This window comes from Alligator sinensis, unplaced genomic scaffold, assembly GCF_000455745.1.
Source record: "Alligator sinensis unplaced genomic scaffold, ASM45574v1 scaffold592_1, whole genome shotgun sequence".
Lineage (NCBI taxonomy): Eukaryota > Metazoa > Chordata > Crocodylia > Alligatoridae > Alligator > Alligator sinensis.
The window spans coordinates 1,108,744-1,128,949 of NW_005842214.1; the positions used below are offsets into that span (position 1 = coordinate 1,108,744).

At 40.3% G+C, this 20,206-nt stretch overlaps 1 protein-coding gene across 13 annotated transcripts in view; it reads left to right on the forward strand.

The window, feature by feature from the left end:
- Window positions 1-20,206, forward strand: part of PHF21A (PHD finger protein 21A) — a 196,732-nt gene that overhangs the window by 15,907 nt on the left and 160,619 nt on the right. For 8 of the 13 annotated variants that reach the window (XM_025207927.1, XM_025207931.1, XM_025207925.1 and 5 more), the window contains exons 3-5: window positions 5,358-5,509; window positions 13,532-13,564; window positions 17,473-17,559. In XM_025207927.1, the coding sequence (XP_025063712.1) occupies window positions 5,456-5,509; window positions 13,532-13,564; window positions 17,473-17,559 (174 nt within the window). In that variant the 5' untranslated portion in view covers window positions 5,358-5,455. The remainder of the gene's footprint in view (window positions 1-5,357; window positions 5,510-13,531; window positions 13,565-17,472; window positions 17,560-20,206) is intronic. The other 5 variants (XM_025207934.1, XM_025207930.1, XM_006026926.3 and 2 more) reach the window with 1 other exon arrangement.

The following is a 20,206-nucleotide window of genomic DNA, read 5'->3' on the forward strand; positions in this document are numbered from 1 at the left end:
ACCTACTCTTCAAGAGGTATTATAATATGCATCTATGTAGCATGCATTAGTAACTTAAGCAGACTTGGGATTTGCTTCAGGAATCCTAATCCTTTTTTGAGGAAAATAATGGTGCTGCTGACTGAGAAATACAATGGCAAGCCTGAAAGAGTGGTTCAAGAAGAGAAAAGGTGGCCACTGCTTCCTGTTGGCCTGGCTGTTTTTTCAGAATCCCCTTCCACCAGCTACTTGCAATTCTCATTTTATTAAAAAAAAAAAAAAAAAAAAAAGTTGCCTAATATTCGCCATTTACTTTTGGTAATAAAAATGTATTCCAAGTTATTTATATTTCAGAAGTAGTTATTTTGAAAGAGTAGCTGGAGTAATGGATTGTGGAAAAGAGAAAAAAATGCCAAGAATCCAGCAAACTTACAAAAGTGGAAGATTTTACAAAAAGAGAGTACTTTTTCCATGATGGTTTTTTTCTTGTCCTATTCTGGCTTCATTCACTTCACAAGACTGTTCTGCCTCTTGCAAGATTGGGTCCATTTAGAGTTTTTTATATGATGTCGCTGCTGGAATTTAATGGGATGCTTAAAATCCACCAAAAAAAAGTATTCATGTATTTATTTATTTTTTTTCAAAATAGTGACAAATTATTCGAGGGTATGCATTAAGGAGTAACAGAGGTACTACTTGGAAGGCTTGGCCAAATCTAGCTCCCCTTTGGGCAGATAAATTGCAGTTAGGCAGCTAAAGAAAGTTGTGTCAGTCTCACTCTTGCTTTTTCCCCAGTAATGTGTCTGCATTTTTCATTTAATAGTTATTGGGGGCGGAGAAGGGAGAGATGGCAGCTTCTAACTTGCTGAGAGGTGGGACAAGTGTTTGAACCCAGGGTCCTCTTCCTTTCAGGGCAGTGCCCATCTCACTGAGCTGCTGCTGGCTTTCTATTCTTTTGCCCCATCTCAGTGGGATAGCTTTCTCAGAGGCACAGGGTGGAGGGTGCTTTTGGCCTCAGCTAGCCTGAAGATAAGGATATTGTCTTTGGGGAAGAGATGCATGTGCAAAAACACCTAGGGCTGAGGCAAGCCTAGAACCTAGTCTAGTTACTTCCACTAACAGTTGTGCCTTTATGTTAAAAGATGGGAAAGTTGTCATCTTTGGACAGCTCCTGATTTTGTGCGACTTGCAAGGTGTTGAGCCGCTTACTGGGAAATTGGATCTAAAATTCACGTGTGGTCTGAAATTCATGTATGCAGCTGAAGTTACCTGCATAAGATCTACTTTACCTGTCTAAAAGTGGGGTTAGTTTTTGGTCACTGTCTTTGATCATATGCCTGCCACCTCATGCCTAAGTCATGTACCAATATCTCTGTAATGAACACCTAGTTATCAGTCACTTGGTGTGGATAGGGAAACAATGGACTGTACAGAATTGTGTCTAAAGCAGGGGTGGGCAAAATACGGCCCGCGGCTGGATCCGGCCCACAAGGCCATTCTATCTGGCCTGCGGGCCCCTAAAACATTTAGAAAATTAATATTTCTCTGTCTTTTGGATCCTGTTAAAAATGACAGTAACCAAGGGCAATAAGACCCGGGGAAGCCTGGTGGGCTCCCACAACAGCAGGGCCCACCTGGCCCCGTCCCCCCAGTCAGAAACTCCAGCTGGGACTTCTGAACTGGGAGCACATGGCTGCCCTGCGCTGGAACCGCAGGTTGGGGGGGGTGGGTGCAGGGGAGGTCCCCAAGCAGGGAAGGAGCCCAGGGAAAAGCTGAGCATGGTGCAGCCCAGTCCAGCTCCACAGACCCCTGCCAGCCTGTGCTCTGCTTTGGGTCCCATGGGTGCTGGCCCTGGGACATTGGTCCCAAGATGGTGACCAAGGGGCAGGGCACCTGTCAAGGGGCGTGGCTACCCATGTGGCCCTCGACAGCCTGCCAAAACTGGGTAAGCAGCCCTCCGCCCAAAATAATTGCCCGCCCCAGTGTGAAGATACAGATTTAAAATGGCACAAGCTTTTCATTCTTAGATATAATCAGATATGAACTTAATTTTTAAATTAACTTTGAAAATTTACCTTGTTTGTAAAAATGTTTAACACAGAGCTGGCATTTTCCATGGCTCACTAATTTGGCAGGTTAGATGTACAGCTGTCAACCTCTCATTAGTGGTGGTTTATAGTTTCTTCATCTTGTTGGACATCCATTTTCAAATGTATACATAACACTTGATGTTACTTTTGCAGTTGTTTAGTGTGTGTGTGGGGTGGGGAAGGGTGAAAAATTATTTTCAGTTTTGAAGTTACTGCAGTGTTTGTAATTAGTTGCATAACAGTTTGGGGTGCTAGCTGCAATAATAAACCAACATTAGAGTGAAAGGCTTCCCAGTGCTTTCAATATTACTCCCTTTCTTATTTTTAATAATTCCTCCCAGGCAGGAAGCAGGCAGTTGAAGTCTTTAAAAAACAAACAAGCAACCTCCCCCTCACCTCTGTCCAAATTTTCCTTTTTATTTTGGTTTAAAGATATTCAAACAGTGCCATTCTGGAAGGATAAATAAGGTAACATTTAATATATATGATTAGTTCATTGAGGGTGGAATATAGGTAAACTGTGTGTGTATTATGTATGTATATTTTCATTTTTAGAACTCCTAAGACTTTTTAAAAATAAATTAAAGGATACTACTTAATTTTAGTCCCTAATTATTTAAGACATTGATGAAAGAAACATGATATTGAAGTGTTTCCTGTCTTGTAACCATACACAAGCCAGGAGGCTGTATCAGAGGGGATATCCAGGAGGATTCTCATGTAGAGAGACTCTTCATGTCATCCTCTTGGCAGGTGTTAAGGATTCATCTGCTTCTACCCATAGAATAGACTGTCAGGTCTGATTCCAGACCTGGAGTATTGCCCAGCCCCTTTGTAAAACCCAGTGCCTCTGCACTGGCTCTGTCCTTCAGCATCCATCCCCCTAACTTTGTTTCCTTGGAACATATATAGTCCAAAAGAACTATAGGACCAGTGACCTGTGATAGTGTGGTGTTGCAGAGGCAACTAGTTGCTCCACCCCTTCAGTAGAAGATGAGGAGTTCCCCACACAGAAGGTCCCTCCATATATTGTCTAGAAGTTGTCACGGTATCCACTTTTTCCAAAGATCTTACTGCAATTAGTGATGACTAATGCATTTAAAACTGAATGGAATAAAATCCAATACTTGCTTGCAAATTTGTGCGGGTTTTGTGATTTGATTGTGTTTGGACAGCAAAGTTAGGATGGTAGATTTCTTTTATTTTTAGTCAGTCGTTCTTATTATTGGGTCTGATGCACAAGTCATCATTTTCTAGTTTACCACTATGGGAATATTAACATATAACTCATTGATTTACAGAAACATCAAAGAATTATTTTCATAATCTGAGGCTGAGTCCCTTTAAGAAATTTGGGTAGTCAGGTAATACACATATTGAAGATGCAACATTGTGTATTAAAATTTTGAACATTTAAAAAAAAAAAATCTCATCTCTCGTAATGCTATAGTGTGAAACACCTGATGTGGCACTAATGACTAGAGAAGTTGGATACACAGTGAGTTCTGAAGATTGTTAAAGTACATACTTGCAAACTAGTTTTATAAATGTGATTTTAAAACTGAACATGGGATAGGAGCCTGGAATTTAAATCCTGGCTCAGAACTGGAGGCTTTATCTTACTTTAAACTGCCGCCCTCTGTCCAATTCCTGCCTATAAAAAATATGGATAATTGCTATCCCAATTCCTGTAAGGTAGGTGAATATTACTTTGTAATGTGCTTTGAAGATGGTAAACATTATTATTGATAACAAAAATAAATAAAATAATAAATTCTGTCTGGTCTCTGAAGAGGACCTTAAAATTAATGATCTTGCATATCATTTGTACTTCCACAAAACTGCTTTGGGGCATTGCATTTGGAATCTACTAAAGAAAACTTTTCCCCTTGCCACAACCATTCAGCTAGATATGTAATAATTTATTAATGGTCTTCATATAATGTTGTATTAATTTGTTACAAATATGAGGCTAAATTATTTCACCAATCTGTGTGTAGAATATCCCTGCATCTACCTTTGCTTAACAGTGCAAATTGATGGCCTGCAAGGGGCCATCATGCAGCCCACACCCCGTAACTGCCTTTTCCATTGCTTTGTGGCAGGGAAGGGCCTGGGTGGAGGCAGTGTACCCCCCCTGCCCATGTACAGTAGTAATGGGGGATTCTCAGGGATCTCGGGGAGCCATATGTTGCTGCTGCTGCTCATGTGGATGGAGTGGGGTGGAGAGGGGATTCTGTAAGTCTGCCTGTGTAGCATATGGGCTGCACAGTATGCAGCCTAGGGGGTCACATGTTGGTGTTGGATGTGAACCCTGGCTGCACTGAAGTTAAACAACCTTGTTCCAAAATATCTTGGGACAAGAGAATGTGACCATCTTATCCATTTGAGATTGTGGCTCACTCTGAGCATGGGAATAACCTTGCTTTCAGGCATCCATGTCTTGCATTTTTAGTGTAGGTTTTGCTGGGTCTGACTGCAAGTACAGAATAGGGTAAACTCATTTCCACCAATTAAACTAATGAGGATTTACTCCCGCTTGAGACCCTGTTAGCTCATCACTGCAAAACTTGACTTTGCTTCTGTTTATCACCAATTCAGTGTCAGACATGCTGAATTGGTACTGTTACCACCTGTATGTGAGGCCTGCATGGGGGATTTAGGTGGACAGCATAATGGAAATACATGATTTTTCTACATCACGCAGCACTGTGAAGTTGTATCCTTTTTATAAATTCTAGTTTTAATGTGTAGGTCAATAGAACATTACTAGGAAAATGCCTGCAAACAAACACAGGGAACAAAAATGCCAATTTTAGGCATTCAGAAAGTTTTAAAGTTGGGTTAAAGCAGTGTGGTTTTGTTTTGTTTTGTTTTTTTCAAACTGTTCTACAATAGGTCATTAGGGGGTTCTGTGAAAAGACTAGGGGTAATGGTGGAATGGACTAGTAAGTGGTGTATTGCCATTGCTGAGCCAGATTGTCTGGCTCCATGTCGGCTCACATGGTTCATGGAGCTAGGGGTAGAAGTTCTGCAGCAGAAGTGATATTGAAAGGGTTTTTGACTTCAGGAATTTTGGAAACCATTGGATTAAAGGATCCTAAGTAAAGCCCTCCTTTTGTGGCACAAATAGGTATCTCCTTTTTCAAGGATCGTCTCTATATTAAACTAGGATATTGTAAAAAATATGGTCTAGTTGTTTAAGTGTTCTTCCCCTACATTATAATGTGTTTTTTCATAAGCAAATTTAAATTCTACTAACTATCAAATAAATTATTTGTTCTACAGCATTGTTGTGAAAGGAGAAGAAATCTTGTTTTTGGAAACCAGACGAAAGGCACTGGAATTAGCAAAGAGACAGCTAGAGAAAGTGGAGAAGGTAGAGAATGGAGTTGCAGACTCTACAGGAGGCTCTAAAAGTGGAAATTCAGGTTCACCAGGTTAGTGGTATTCTATATTTCTTGGTTTTTTCTCATGTTTGCTTGCAAGTAATGGTTTCTTCAAAGATAGCAATAGTCAATGACGAGATATTTAATTTTTTTAAATGTATTTGTTTGCTAATAAATACCTGATAAATCCATGCCTTTTTTTTTTACATGTGGTTTATCCACATAGCAATGGATTTTCAGTTAACTATGTCCATTTTGTCCCAAAATCACATGGTTATCATGATTCTCAGAACAGTTAAGAAAAATAATCTTTTAAATCCTGGCGTTTCAGTGAGAACTTGTAGAATGCTAAATAAACTGATTTCTCTGGTGTTTAGATACTTTTTGCTAATAGCAACTCTAGCAGTTTTTTAAAAATGGAAACCAGGATTTATGGTCACAAAAGCACAAAATTCTGTAATAGTTTCATAGTTGGTAGGGTCAGAAGGGACCTAAGCAGATCATCTAGTCTGACCCCCTGCCATGGGCAGGAAAGGATGCTGGGGTCAAATGACCCCAGCTAGGTGGCTGTCTAGCCTCCTTTTGAAGACCCCCAGGGTAGGGGCAAGCACCACTTTGCTTGGAAGTTGGTTTCAGCTCCTAGCTACCCTGACAGTGAAGTAGTGCCTCCTGATTTCTAGCCTGAATCTACTCTCAGTCAACTTATGGCCGTTGGTCCTTGTTATCCCTGGTAGTGCTTGGGGGAACAGGCACTCTCCCACTGCCTGCTGGTCCCCCTTGGCAAGTTTACAGATGGCCACCAGATCCCCTCTCGGCCTTCTTTTGTGGAGGCTGAACAGGCCCTCCTCTGGACCCTCTCGATGCTGTCCACATCCCTCCTGAGGTGCGGTGCCCAGAACTGGACGCACTACTCCAACTGCGGCCTGACCAGTGTTGCATAGAGGGGGAGGATCACCTCCTTGGACCTGCTCATGATGCATCTATGGATGCATGACAGAGTGCGGTTAGCCTTCCTGACTGCATCCCCACATTGGTGACCCATGTTTATCTTCGAATCAATAATGACTCCAAGATCCTTCTCTGCCTCTGTGCTGACGACAAGGGAGTTCCCCAGCCTGTAGATGTACTGCTGGTTCTTCCTCCCCAGGTGCAACACCTTGCACTTGTCCGTATTGATACCCATCCTATTCTCATCCGCCCACCTCTGTAACCTGTCGATCTAGTTGTAGCGTGTCCCTCTCTTCTAGCATGCTCACTTCTCCCCACATCTTAGTGTCATCTGCAAACTTGAACAAGGTGCTTTTCACCTCTTCGTCCAAATTGCTGATGAAGATATTGAACAGTGCGGGCCCGAGGACCAAGCCCTGGGGAACCCCACTGCCCACATCTCTCCATGTTGAAAAAGACCTCACAGTTGAAAATGAAAGCCTCAGAGTCAGGTAGACTGTGAGGTCTGATTCCAGGTAGTAATTTTGATGTTTAAAATCTGTTTTCCCCCCTAAAGTTGGGATTCTTACCCCCTTGCCAAATCCTAAATGGCTAATTGTGATTCTATCACTATTCCATTATAATACCCAGGAGACTTTTTTTAGGTGTATTAGCATAATATAAAAATAATCCTGGATCAAATCAAAAGTGCAGTTAGCTTAATATCCAATCTCCAACAGTTACAAGTAGCTGATACTTTAGAGGAAATTTAGAAATCTTTATTGCTTGTCTTACCCTCCCAGTCACCAGCAGTAGGTTATGTTGCTAACTACTGTTTGATCTCTCCTGGTAGACATATCCTCTAATTTATTTAATTCCCTTTTCAAACCAGTTATATTACTGGCCTGCACAACGTCCTGTGGCAGCAAGCTTTGTATATTACTTTTGGGGTGGGGTAGGCTGGGGGTGGAGAACATTTTTCCTTTTTGTTCATTTTTTTTTTTTTTTTTTTTTTAAACTGCTTCCTGATTATTTGATGGGTGCAACAAAAGAGTAAGGACTGGCAGTAGTGAGCTGGCTTCATGTGGCACTCTGTTTGAAATTCCTTTGCAGTTGAACTGGAATAGATGATGTCCACATCACCCAATTTGTTGAGTCCTCTAGTGGCTTCTCTGTATTGTAACACTGAGATGTTATTCATGTGTTATGAGACTGGTATAGATTTGACTAACCTTAGAGCACGTGTGGAATTCAACCATAACTATGGGATATTTACTGTAATATAATATTGGCTTTTCAAAAGGTGGAAGGTTTGCATGAGCCTAAATGACCACTTGTGCTAGCTGGAGTAAAGTGCTCCAGTTCCTGTAGCCCAAAGGGACACGGGAATGATATGGTTAGCATCATTTCAGCCACCTTTGACAACTTGGCCCAAATGACCAGTTATCCATTTGCATTGAAGGCCATTGAAGCTGTAAGTGTTGAACAAAGCTTGAAATAATGTTTCTGAATCCATAGTGAGACACCTTAGCTATAGAGACACCCAAAAGTGTTGTATTAATATAAGAACAACAAACTACTTGAGTATATGGAGCACTTGAAATCACCATTCTTGTTGAACACGTGAAATGAGGGCTGTGGGATGATGTGTTTTATTTCAGTTGCATTCCTAGTTTTGACACTGACTTTCTGTACTCAAATAGGTTTTCCTCTTTGTGCCTCAGCTACCAGGTTGATGAATACAACAAAATTTAGATGCACATGCGAGTAAAAGGGGAATAATTATATTTGGCTGGCACACAGGGATGTTATGAGCTCTATTGAAATAAAAGTTGCTAAGTATGAAGGCCAGCGAGGAAGCACTTGTAACAAAATTCCAGATATCCTCCATTTCTTTTTCTCCTTTTTTTTTCTTTTAGTCTTCTGTGTTTTCTTTAGATCATGAGGAGCTTGCTGGAGAAAGGAGGATTGTTTTAAAGCTGAAGATGAGCTTCCAGAACTGCAGATTAGTGTCTTGTGTTTTTCAAGAATTCCTTATCTTTCATGTGACACTCATAAAGTTTGTTTTGAGGCTATGAATGCTTTCTAAATGGCCCAAGGTACTGTACTGAAGTGCTGGTGCCCAAGTGGTATACAATGTTTAGAATGCTGTTTTCACTTATACAGTGGCATCTGTTTTCCCTACGTATGTATGCCAGACTCTCCACAAATCATCCAAACATACTAGTACTTCTATGACAGCTGAAACTTGACACATTCTTATTCATGACTTGGAAATCCTTAGGAGGGAAGGTGTGTGGTTTGTGTGTGTGTGTAAGGGGGGGGTGTTTAAAAATTTAAATGGACCTTGGATTGAAGGTGGTTGTTGCAGGTATGTTTTAAAACATTTTATGACAGGACAGCATTCCAGACTTAGAGCCAGAACAGTTTCAGAGCAGACGTAGGTTAAGGCTTAATGTCGTCTTAGACCTGCACAACCATGACTTGCTTCTGTCAGAATATGGCTTCCCCAGGGATGGCCGTGATGTCCCTAGGGCACCGTAACTGTGCCGTCTCCACCCTGTGGGTGCCTGCTAATCTCACCTGCCATGTGTTGCTGCTTTAAATGATGAATTGGGAGGCTGCCCTCAGGTTGCTGCTCGGTCACAGTCCTGACAGACTCCTCTTAAACCCTGTGGGTTGTTGGACCCTTTACTGGGTCCCACACTCAGGAGGTGCCTTATGAGATCCTCCAAGCCCTATGAGCTAGATGTGTGGCTCCAAAACCTCCACTTTACCATGCCCCACAGATGGGATTTAGACACTGTCTCTTGTGATGAGGCCTCAGTCTAGTTCAGCCATTTGTTGTCACTGGACCCTTAGCCTCAGTAACTGCACCCTCTGGTGCTAGGCTCTCTGCAAGCCCTGTCTCGGCACCTCTGATGCTGGGGCACTACATGGTAGTGTGCCCCAATGAGGCCGCCTCCTCCCCAATAGCCTCATCCCAGTCTACCGGCATAAATAACAACAGAAAACAAGCCCCTGGGCTACAACACAACAATAACCTAGGGTCCACCATCTATCCCTTTTAAGAAAGCAAGCTTCTCTCTCAATCTAATGTGCCTCTTCCCCACCAGCATTTATGAGCTCCTATAGCCCCTTCATCCTACCAGCATCAGAACAGACAGTCAAGCATCTCCAAGTAGCTATCTCTACAAGAGGCTCCTTTCCTCTTGGCTGCTGCCAGAGAACTAACCCTGTAGTCCCAGCCTTGGGGTTTATATGTGCCCAGGGCCATGCCTCCTTCCGGTCAGCTGACTGGGTGCAGGTGCAGGCTAATTCCCTCCATAGCCTGCTGCCATGGCAACCTGCACCTGTTGGGGTTCTTCCCGGCTCCTAGGGCCCTCTCTTTGGGCAGTTTCAGCCCTTAAAGGAGCAGGCACACCTGGGAAGAGCTGTGGGTAGGAGGGGGAAAGTCCTTTAAAAGAACTGTTTGAAATGAACAGGCAGAAATGAAGAAAAAGTAATTAAAAACAAAAGACTAAAATCTTGCATGCGTTTTGGTGAATTGGGATTGAGTGTGGCGGGGAGGGGTAGGAAGGAGTTGGGTTAGCACTTGCAGTAGTGCAGAGCTGAGACCAGCAAGCTCACTGTGTGCCACACCAGAACAGGAGTTGCATTAACGCTCACGCCAGGGCAGAGCTGAGACTCAGTGGGCTTGCTCTGTGCATGCCATACTGGGGCAGAGCTGAGACCCATCTGGTCGCTTCCATTCTCTGACTCATCGTTTTCATGGAGATAGGTAGTAAGTAGGATTACTGTTGCTGTTTGCACAAGGGTGTTAGAGCAGGCAGCAAACTGGGGAGCTGTACCTGGGTGCTCAGGGTCTACTGGGGTTGCATCCCCTGGGGGAGGGAGATGCCAGCACCCTTCTCCCCCCAGGTAACGGAGTTCATGGTGGGGGTTGGAAATTTCTCCATGGAGCAAAGCAGTGGAAAGACCTGGAAATGGTGCATCCTGCAATGCTGGAGGGAAAATGGATACAAAAAATGACCCTTGTTTGAATTGGCATAATAGGGGGATGGGGCACATGGCTTATGAGGAGAGGATGAGGGAACTGGGCTTATTTAGTCTGGAGAAGACTAAGGGGGAAATTTAATAGCAGCCTTCAACTATCTGATGGGTGGCTCCAAAAAAGGTGAAGCTAGACTGTTTTCAGTGGTGACAGATGACAGAACACAGAGCAATAGTTTGGAGGCGAAACAAGGGAAGTTCAGATTAGATATTAGGAAAATCTTTTCTCACTAGAAAGGTAGTAAAACACTGGAACAGATTACTCAGAGGTTGTGGAATCTCCATCCTTGGAGGTTTTTAAAAGATGGATTAGACAAAGAGCTGAGATGATCTAGCTGGGGATGGTCCTGCTTTGAGCAGGGGGTTGCACTAGATGACCTCCTGAGGTCCCTTTCAACCCTCACTTTCTATGATACTCTGGTTATATGGAAAAATATTGTGACAGTTGAGGGAAGATGAAAAAACTCTTAAGGTGATGGTTGTCTGCCATATGTAGAATTTTTTAACTCAGTTGCTGTGTCCCTCACTATTCTGATATATTCAGGTTACATGAGAGTTTTTGTGCTCTCTGTGGAATTATCTTTTATTTTTGGTATTGCATATTTATATGGCCGTAGTTTAAATTTACATAATGAGATTAGCTTGGAGTTTGGAGGTACAAACTACCAAGAAACTCAAAGCATCATTTGGAAAGTAGACATAAAGTGAAGTCTGCCATATTAGTCTCTGGGATAATTTTTTACTATGGTCTTCTTTAATTGGTGCACTGAATCTTTGCCAGAACCCTATTGGTTTGTACACACAACCCTCTGGCTAATTAATCACCTGTTTACAGTGTAATTGGTCATTTCTAATGTACACCCATAATAAATCACAGTGGAATTTGTTCCTGATAATTAGTTGGCTTAGGGGAGGTACTAACCTATGCCCTCCATTGCAATGATCAATCCAGCTGATTTTCATAAAACATTGGATGCTCTTCAGTTTTGCATGGCTTAACTAGCCATAGTCAACCATTCCATCTTTTATTTTGGTAATGAGTGCATGTAAGAATGCAAAGCCAGGGATCTTTGACATTGTGATTTTGCAATTCTCACAAATTATCACTCTTATTATTTTGTAGTGAGAAATTGTACATTAAGTATTTATTTCTATAATCACACAGTTCGTATATAGCAAGCCAGAGTACGTAGTTTGCATTCAGAGGTTTTAAGTGTATTTTTCTTCACCATGAATGATAAAAACAAAAAAACACCCCCCTCCCCGCAAACAAAGAAACCGAAAAGCTTTATAAAAATAAAAGTTTTTAAACTGGCTAACTACTGATAAATAATTCACTCATGAATAATTGGTCATCATTTATGAGTCCACTTGGTGCAGTGAATTAAACTAGATTTTCCTGTACTATTGTACATCTAATATTTTGTTGTTCAAAAAGTTCTTCCAGAAATAAGTACTGGACTGGACTAGCTATTGGATACCATAACTTCTCATAAGCTGGTGATAAGAGCAACCTCTGTACCTCACTTTGACCTGGAAAAGACCTGGAATATTACTTGGGTAGTTCCTCACTTTGTGTCAAAGTACTTGTCATCATTGTAAATCCAGGAATTAAAATGAAAGGTTTTAAAAGAAGTTGCATTTGGCTCTCCTTGTAATAGGATAGGTTCATACTTAGTCTCCTTGGGGCTGAAAAATAGGGAGAAACTGGAGTATCACTTTTTTGCAAGACTGGAAAGAACAAAACAAATTTTAAGCATCCCAAACCAAGCTTCTGTTTCTGTTCTGCCTAACCATTGAATTCTTGCCTACTAGGATCGTGGAACAATGTTGTGATCACTGAACTTTTTTATTTGCTAAAGCTTAATACTGTAGGAAGAGCAATTTATAGTCAAATTGACTTCAGGTTGCCCTATGACAAAACAATTTTTAATTTCTACACACTTAAATTCACGCACACACAGAGATTTGTCTTGGCATATGTCCAGATTGCAAGCACTGAGGGACTGATATAAATGGGACAAGGATATAAACTTTGAAGATCACAGTTCCTCTGTTATCCATGCCCAAACTGTGGTGTGAAAAGAATTTTATAATTTATATATGAAGTGGGTAAATTCTCTAAGCAACACTAGTTCACAATTCTTTTTTTTTCCTTCAAGCAGCATTCATTTGTGTGAAATTAGAATACAGCAATTTACCTTATTTATATTCTTGTAATTTTCCCCTGTTCTTGTAATTTGGCCCCCCACCCTTCTTTTTTTCTTTTGAAATAAGGGGATAGGGAAGCAAGTATGGAATTTTAGTATGCCCTTTTCAGATCCAAAGCTAAATTTTGTGATGTCACCACCAAAACAAAAAATGAGATTGTTGCATTGACCTTGTCTCTTCATTCTGGACTTTTGGATTCCTTAACAAAATCCTGGAAACTTTCTTCTAGCTTAGCTATACAGATGGTACCCTCCTGCAGCTGCTTGAAGGAACTAAAGGAGGAAGAGCAATGAATGGTAGCCATCTGCCTGCTTCCCCTTGCATGTGGAGGGTATCTCTTCCATGACGATCTTAATCACTCTGACTTGGGGGATAAAAGTGGCAAAGAAGCTTCTAAACATGGTCTCTCATTTGGTACCAGCCAAGCTAATACACAGGCAATTCCATAGTACTTGAAATGTGCTGTGCTTGATTATAAAAACAAACAGCTTTTGTATCCGAAGTAGTTCTCTGTGTTCTCTGTGGCTGTGGGCAAAGAAGGCAGCAATTTTAGAGGACACACAGCTCTTAGGTTATCCAGCTGGCTTAAACTGTCCTTTTAAAAAGAATCCTTTTTTTTTTAAGAACTGTTTTGAAAAGGAAGAACTGTAGTAGCATCCTTCAGCTAAATGTAAAAGGTAATAGGCTGACTGTAGTATTAATAGAGAGGTCTCCTTACATTAATTACCATATTTCTGTAAATTTGAAAAAAAAATGACTTAATCCTGTTTGTTAAAAATACAGCATGCTCAGCTTCTAATGAAGACCATTGCACAAACTGTCTAATAAGTGGCTTTGATTGAGAACCTTATGATGTATCAATGCATCTTTCTTTCTCTCTAGAAACTGGTTGCCCAAATGAAGCAAGATCCACAGGTAAGAATGGAATTTGTTTTTACACTGCTTATTTTACCGTTAAAGTTAAAATGTAAGAACTGATATGATGTACTGTGTCCAGTAAGTTGTATGTAACATTGGGTGTTTGTTCAGAAAATACTACTCTTAGAGATGTGTGCTCTCACTCTCACTCTCTTTAAAATGTATGTGACAAATAAGCATTATAATGAGCATTGGTTAGCTGAGGAATTAATAGTTGGTAAATGAGTATATTGCCTCTATGGCTATGCCACCAGTGATTTTAAATTGAACCCGTTTAGTAATAGCTGTGAGTTTTTGTCAAGTTTTTGACCTGATTCATGACGTTTTTTGGGGTCTTGATGTGTAGTGAATACCTGTTTCACATCATTACTATAACCATACTTGTTAGTACTTTAAACAAACGAGCCACTTATTGACAACAGGCTCAAGACTGTGCAAGCAAGGAGACCTGTTCCTATTTGAAGGAACTTGCCTGAATGGAATACAATCTTTACTAAGGGCCAATTTTCATTATCCTTTCCATTCCCAAATGATACTGTGCAACCTGATTTGCATGCTCAATAGCTGCATGGATGCTTATGCATTCACACTGCATAGGTAATCGAATCACAGATTATATGTAAATGCCATGGCTAGAGAACTGCCATTTTGGCTGCCTAAAAGGTATTGGAATTTGGCCCAAAGTAACCATAGGAGAATTCTATATTTGACATATAGGGTTTTTCATAAGTGTTCCAGGCATCGGTGTAGTGTGGGAGGAAACCTGAGGTACAAGAACATGAAGTGAGGAGTTGTTTTTCATAGATATTAAAGGCACAAGAAGGTAAGATAATAAGAGTGGAAGGAATCATGTGTAGCCTTGAAAGGTGACTAAAAAATCATTTAGGGAAAGCAAGTCAGTGCTTCATTTATTGGTAAAAACATTTTCCTTTCTGTGCTTTAAATTATTGAATCTTTTTTATGCTAGGTCTCCAAAGTTGGGCCAAGTACTATATTTTCTTGAATATAAGATGACCCAGAACATAAGATGATCTCTTCTCTCCCCCCCCCCCCCTCTGTAATTAGTCTATGTATGGAAAATTTTATAAATTTGTTATAATTTTCCAGGTATAAAATCTAATTATTGGAGGCTAGTTTTGAATTAATGGCTCAGAAGTCACCTGTAGAATAAAGCAGCCCCTGTTACCATTTGTTAAGGGACACCATTATGATTAAGAGGCCCAAAAAGTTACCCTGTATTAGAAAAATCACAAATTCTAAATTTATAATGTACCATATTTACTCAAATGTAAGATTACCTTGAATATTAGACACCCCCTCAATAATTAGGTTCTGTATATAGAACACTTATACATTTCTAATAATAACTTTCCACATATAGCATCTAATTATTGGAAGTTAGCCTTGAATTTGTCCTCCCACTGCTACAGCAGGGAAAATTTAAATCCGGAGGGTTAGGTAGCCCCCTTGCCCTCTGCATCCCCAATTTTTTCCCTCTGCAGCCCCTTCCCCTTTTCCTTACTGTCAGACCCTGCTCTCCCTGAGCACATGGGTGTGAGGGACAAACTTGAAAACACTGACCTTGAAATAAACATACCTGTAGTAACTTGCTTATAGTGCCCATAGACTTAGTTCATCCACAGTTGATTTTTCTGTTTTTGGAAACTGCTGCAGGTTTTAGCACGGGTACTCCATAAATACACTTTTAAGCAGTACCTACTTATATGTAATACAAACTATACATGATATTAGTCCAGAACCAAAATTCTCATGACTTATCACATAGTTCATTGGGCTGAGTCACACCACAGTCAACAGCGTTTCAAGACATGGTGGTCCTACAGCTCAGCACTGCTCAGTGTGTGTGTATTCCAGGTTACCACTCCTCTTACTCTTTCTCTCCCCCCCTCCTTTTTATCCAGGGGTCAAAAAAACACGTGGGGAAAAAATCCGGCACAGCACATGCTTGGGCAACGCGCCCTTGCAGCGCGGAGAACACTGGATTGTGTGGTATGTGACACTGCAAATGTTTGCAGTGCCACAGACTGTATGGCCGCGCTCATCTGGATGAGCCCGTACTGTTTTTTGGCAGCAGTTTTAATGACAGACAGTGTATTTAGTGAAGTTTCCATGTATGTGAATGTAAGAAGAGGCTTTTTTTTCCCCCCCATTTTGATTGTATTTAAGTGAATACACTTATGTTATCTTCTGTAGTGTTCATATCATCGGACTATGCTCAGTGCTTGGATAGAAGGGTGAGAGGTTTCTGTTACGAAACTCTTACCCATCTCAACACAGCCATAAATGCTTCAGGTTAAGATTGAGAAGCATTTGCAGAGCTGTCCAGAGAGCCCAAAACAGGAAGAGCAAAGGAGGGATCCAGCTCCAAATTTGGAGTTGTTGCAGCTTTGTGTTATCCTAGGAGTACAGTAGGAGGTAAGGGAATGTAGATCAGGACTAGAATGCATTTCAAAGTTGTGTGAAAGGTATATTGAGCATGTTGTTTCTATAGTGATATTAGAGATTGGTGCTATATAAAAGTATTAAAACACCATAGTTGTGCAGGGTACTACTTTGTAGAGGGACAGTATGTAGGCCCCAGATCCAAGGGTTTGGGTTTAGGTAAAAGATCACATAAATAAAAATGAAGAAAGGGAAAATGTGTACGTTTGCTAGTCTCCTTCTCACAAAATGAGAGTTTGCTCAATAAGCTTCTGAGATGGAATGCTTTTTACTTTAAAAAAAAAAAAAATTCTTAGTAAGTAAAAATTGAGTTCCCTATCACATCTTGTACAGTGAGCTGTTTTTATGGCTCTCAAAAATCTTAGACTTGAGAAAATGCCCTTGTAGGTAAAGTGCTAACATTAGCAATGTGTTAAGGCAGCTACAGCCCTTCTAAATGTAGGCTAAAGCCCAAAAAGAAATTGAGAGAGGATAAAATAGATATATTCCATTCCTCTTTGCATGTGTATGTTAGTTAACTATTAATGCATGTAGCCACTGATGTCCTATGCAATCAAATGTCTGCTTTAAGGCTTGTGTAAGCAGCAAGGCTAAGTACAGACATTCAGGAGATTCAAAATGGCTGCCTGATTTAAACATAGCTCGTCCTAGTACCTACCTTACACTTTACAGATCCGGTATCAGTGACTGGCAATCAGTATAAACCTGTAACTGAACAGAACTTCCATGCACACAGACTGGTCTAAAAATTGCAGAACCAGGTTTAAGATAAACCTGTATCTATGTTTAATCAGACTCATTCAATTTTAGGTCAAACTGGGGCATGGAGCTTCTGTCCACTTCCCCTGCATAGCCCTAAGCCTGGGAAAACCCAGCTACTGGCCTCAGCCCCGGGGTGCTCACACCTGTTTCTCCTCCACCCCACCTGTGGCTCGCAGCTCCCCCATCCCCTGGAGGACCCCTGGATCCCCAATGCCTTGGCTAGCTTATTACCCCAGTCCTGATTTACTTGATATCAGGCAGCTGTTTTGAATTGATTTACTGTCTCCCTAATGCCCCCAAATGTCTATACTTAGCCCAAATGTTGGAAGGTGCTTTAGTTAGCACATTACGCATCCCGTAGACAACACTAAAACGTTTTCTTCTCTCATTTTATCTGATTTGAAATTTCAATGATAACTGTAACATAATTTTGTATATAGCACCTGTGGATGTTTTAATTAAGTCCTTTCAAATTTTTCTTCCTCTGAAATCTTTCTGACTACTAGAAAGATTTGCTAAAGATTGTTGTACCAAATTACTTTTGAATAAGGCTGTATTAGTCTTCTTGAAGAATCTGATTGGCTGTATGTCCAGAGGTGCTTTCTTATCTGTAATATGTTATGCAAAGAGTCATCTTTCTACTATTCTGTGTTTTAACAAATGGAATATCTCTCTCACAGATATTTTTTCTTTCTAATCAGAACGCTGATTTGAAGAAACAGCTTCATGAACTCCAAGCCAAAATCACAGCTTTGAGTGAGAAACAGGTAGGGAAATGGGGATATATTTAACATCATGTTCTAAAGATATGTCTGCTCCCAGCTTCCAAGAGAGCTGCTAAATTTCTTTGTGTGTGAGAAAATAAGTGTGGGCAGCTAGTTGTTTTGGATTTTGTTTGATTTCTCTAACAAAACAAAATAGAGATGAATAAGTGGAGCTCATCAAACAGTCGACTGATAGAACCAGTCACCTATGTTGATGGAAAAATCTGATGATAAATCTTCTGTGGTATTTAAACTATAAGTTTTTACCTTTAAATAAAATAGAGGTGGGACGAGACTGGGGATTTGTCACAGTGATATGATTGGAGATGAGTTATTTTGAGACTTGCTTGTTTGGTTTAAACCAATAAATCCTTATTTAGACAATGCGCAGTCTTTTTTTACTTGGTATGGCTTGAACACGGTTTTCTAAATTTTTTTCCTACAAACATATAAAGTCTGAGCCTGTATCAGCCCAGTATTTTTGGGGGATAACTGCTCAATAATTCTGAGGTTGCTTGTACAACTGATCTTTAGTGGCCTTTGTTTCCCATAGCTGACTACTATAATAACGTTAGCTATTTGGTGGGGATTGCTCCATAGGTGGATTTAAAGTAGCTATTGGTTGATAAATGATTATTCTACTGGACTTTCTATAGCAGTAGAAAACAATTCTAATGGATGACCCTTAAAAATGTAGGGTTCCCTGCAGTGGGAAACCAGATTTAAATACCTACTTCCATGAACTGTGTACTTTCTAAAGGAGTCTATTAACATTCATCGTGGAATTTTGCTTACTGAAATGCTAAGCTGTGTTTTAGCAGCTGGACAGTGAATCAAGGAGACTCTATAAAACAGTCAAGTTGGAAGATTAATTCAACTAAAGCTAAATGTTTCCTGTTTGTATTGGTATGCATCTCATGTGATAGGGCTTGTTCTTTAAAATTTGGAACGATCCTCTGTATGTGGTTGTCTGAGCAGGCTCAGAAGGCCCTTGAAGGTTTCAGGGCTAGTTTTCCTGGATTTCAGAAGGTGAGTCTCTTTGACTGCCATTTAGTATGTTCTTGTAGGGACAGATGATGTGACAGGGAGCTAAAAGGTTGATAACTTCAAAGTTGAGAAAAATGTCTCTTATAGTAACTATATAATTGGAATTTGAATGTATATAAAGTTACATCATAAAAGAACTAAACAAGCAATTAAATATAATTAACGTTCTGAAATATGTTGTACATTTAGGTGGCAGGGGTGGCAGTGAAAGGTGGGTTGTTTGAGGTAATGTTTGTAGGAAATTAAAGGAAAAGCTGCATCTTTTTGTTTAAAATAGCATCTTGAAATTGCACACAATAAAGAACTTTTCTGTTTATGATAAGGCATGAGTGAATTTTTTAATTTTTTTAATTAAATAGAATTTGTATGGTCTGCTGTCAGTGGTCATGAGAAGGAAATGGTTTAATATTAAGTCTCAAACTGCTTTTATACTTTCCTCCTTTTATAGTCATATGGTTGTAGTTATACAGTGAGTTCTCTGATCATCAGAATTTTAAAGCAGGACTTAAGCTGCTTTATCATTGCAGTTATGAGGCCAGTGAGCTGCTAGTGCCCTAAAAGAGAACCCTTTTAAAAAAGAATAGCTGTTGTAATGAGCATTGCAGCACATTAGGGTTAAGAGATTTTTTTACACATAAGAGAAATTCATATGTATGTAGCTTTCTTTTTGCTGGCTATTTTCAGGAGTTTGCATGGGGAACTGCAGTTTTTTGCAAAACAAAGAGATGCATCCCATTTGGAGACTAAACACTGATTTCTGATGAAGGCTTTACTTTTGTTTTCACTATCATTGTGTTTTTTCCTGTGTAGCAAAAATAATTGATTCTTTTGGTTGGGCACTTACTTCCAGACTAGTTCACTGAGCAAATGGGTGCATTCTCTGATACCTTTTGTATATTTCTATAATATTCCTCCATACAGTATGCTGTTAGCTTCCCTTAGCAAAGGGGTGTATTGCATGCAGCATGTGTTTAGCTACAAGTTTGGGTTAGATTGAGTCAGCATGCTCAGCTTTGGCAAACCCTAGAATTAAGGGTTAAACTCTAATTGCCCACTACACAGGTTCATAGGGCAGTTTCTTTAAACTCCAACTTCAGTTTCTAATTTGTGGATGGTTATCCACAGCTTTCATTTAATTCACTTTTCCTGAAGTGGGGAGTTTAAGGTTCCGACCTGCACATTGTCCCTCAGTCATTCTGAGGACAGATTGATACACTAGTGTTCAGAAAAAGCAGAATATTTGGTGGTGTTGGAGTATCATAAACTAGGCTAGCAGACTCTTTTTTTTCTGTTTTCTCCTGGTGAAGATGCATGAGGGTTCTTAGTATGAGCACCAACTCTTAACAGTTTTGCTGAGGCTTTCAGTTGCTGTAGGGACTTCTCTCCTATTCTGAAGTATTGTGGGAGTAGTGCTAATGTGCAGGAGTTTGCTGTCTGTCGCTGCAATGATTCATAGTGGCTTGGGCTTCTTGCTGAGAATTAATAATGAGAGCTCTGTTCAGAAGTTTGAGAAACTGAAGAAATCTGGCAACCTACAAGGAGAAGGCAAGTAGGTTGTGTCATGTGTAGGCTTAAATTTAAAGAAATTTGTTAGCTGATGCAG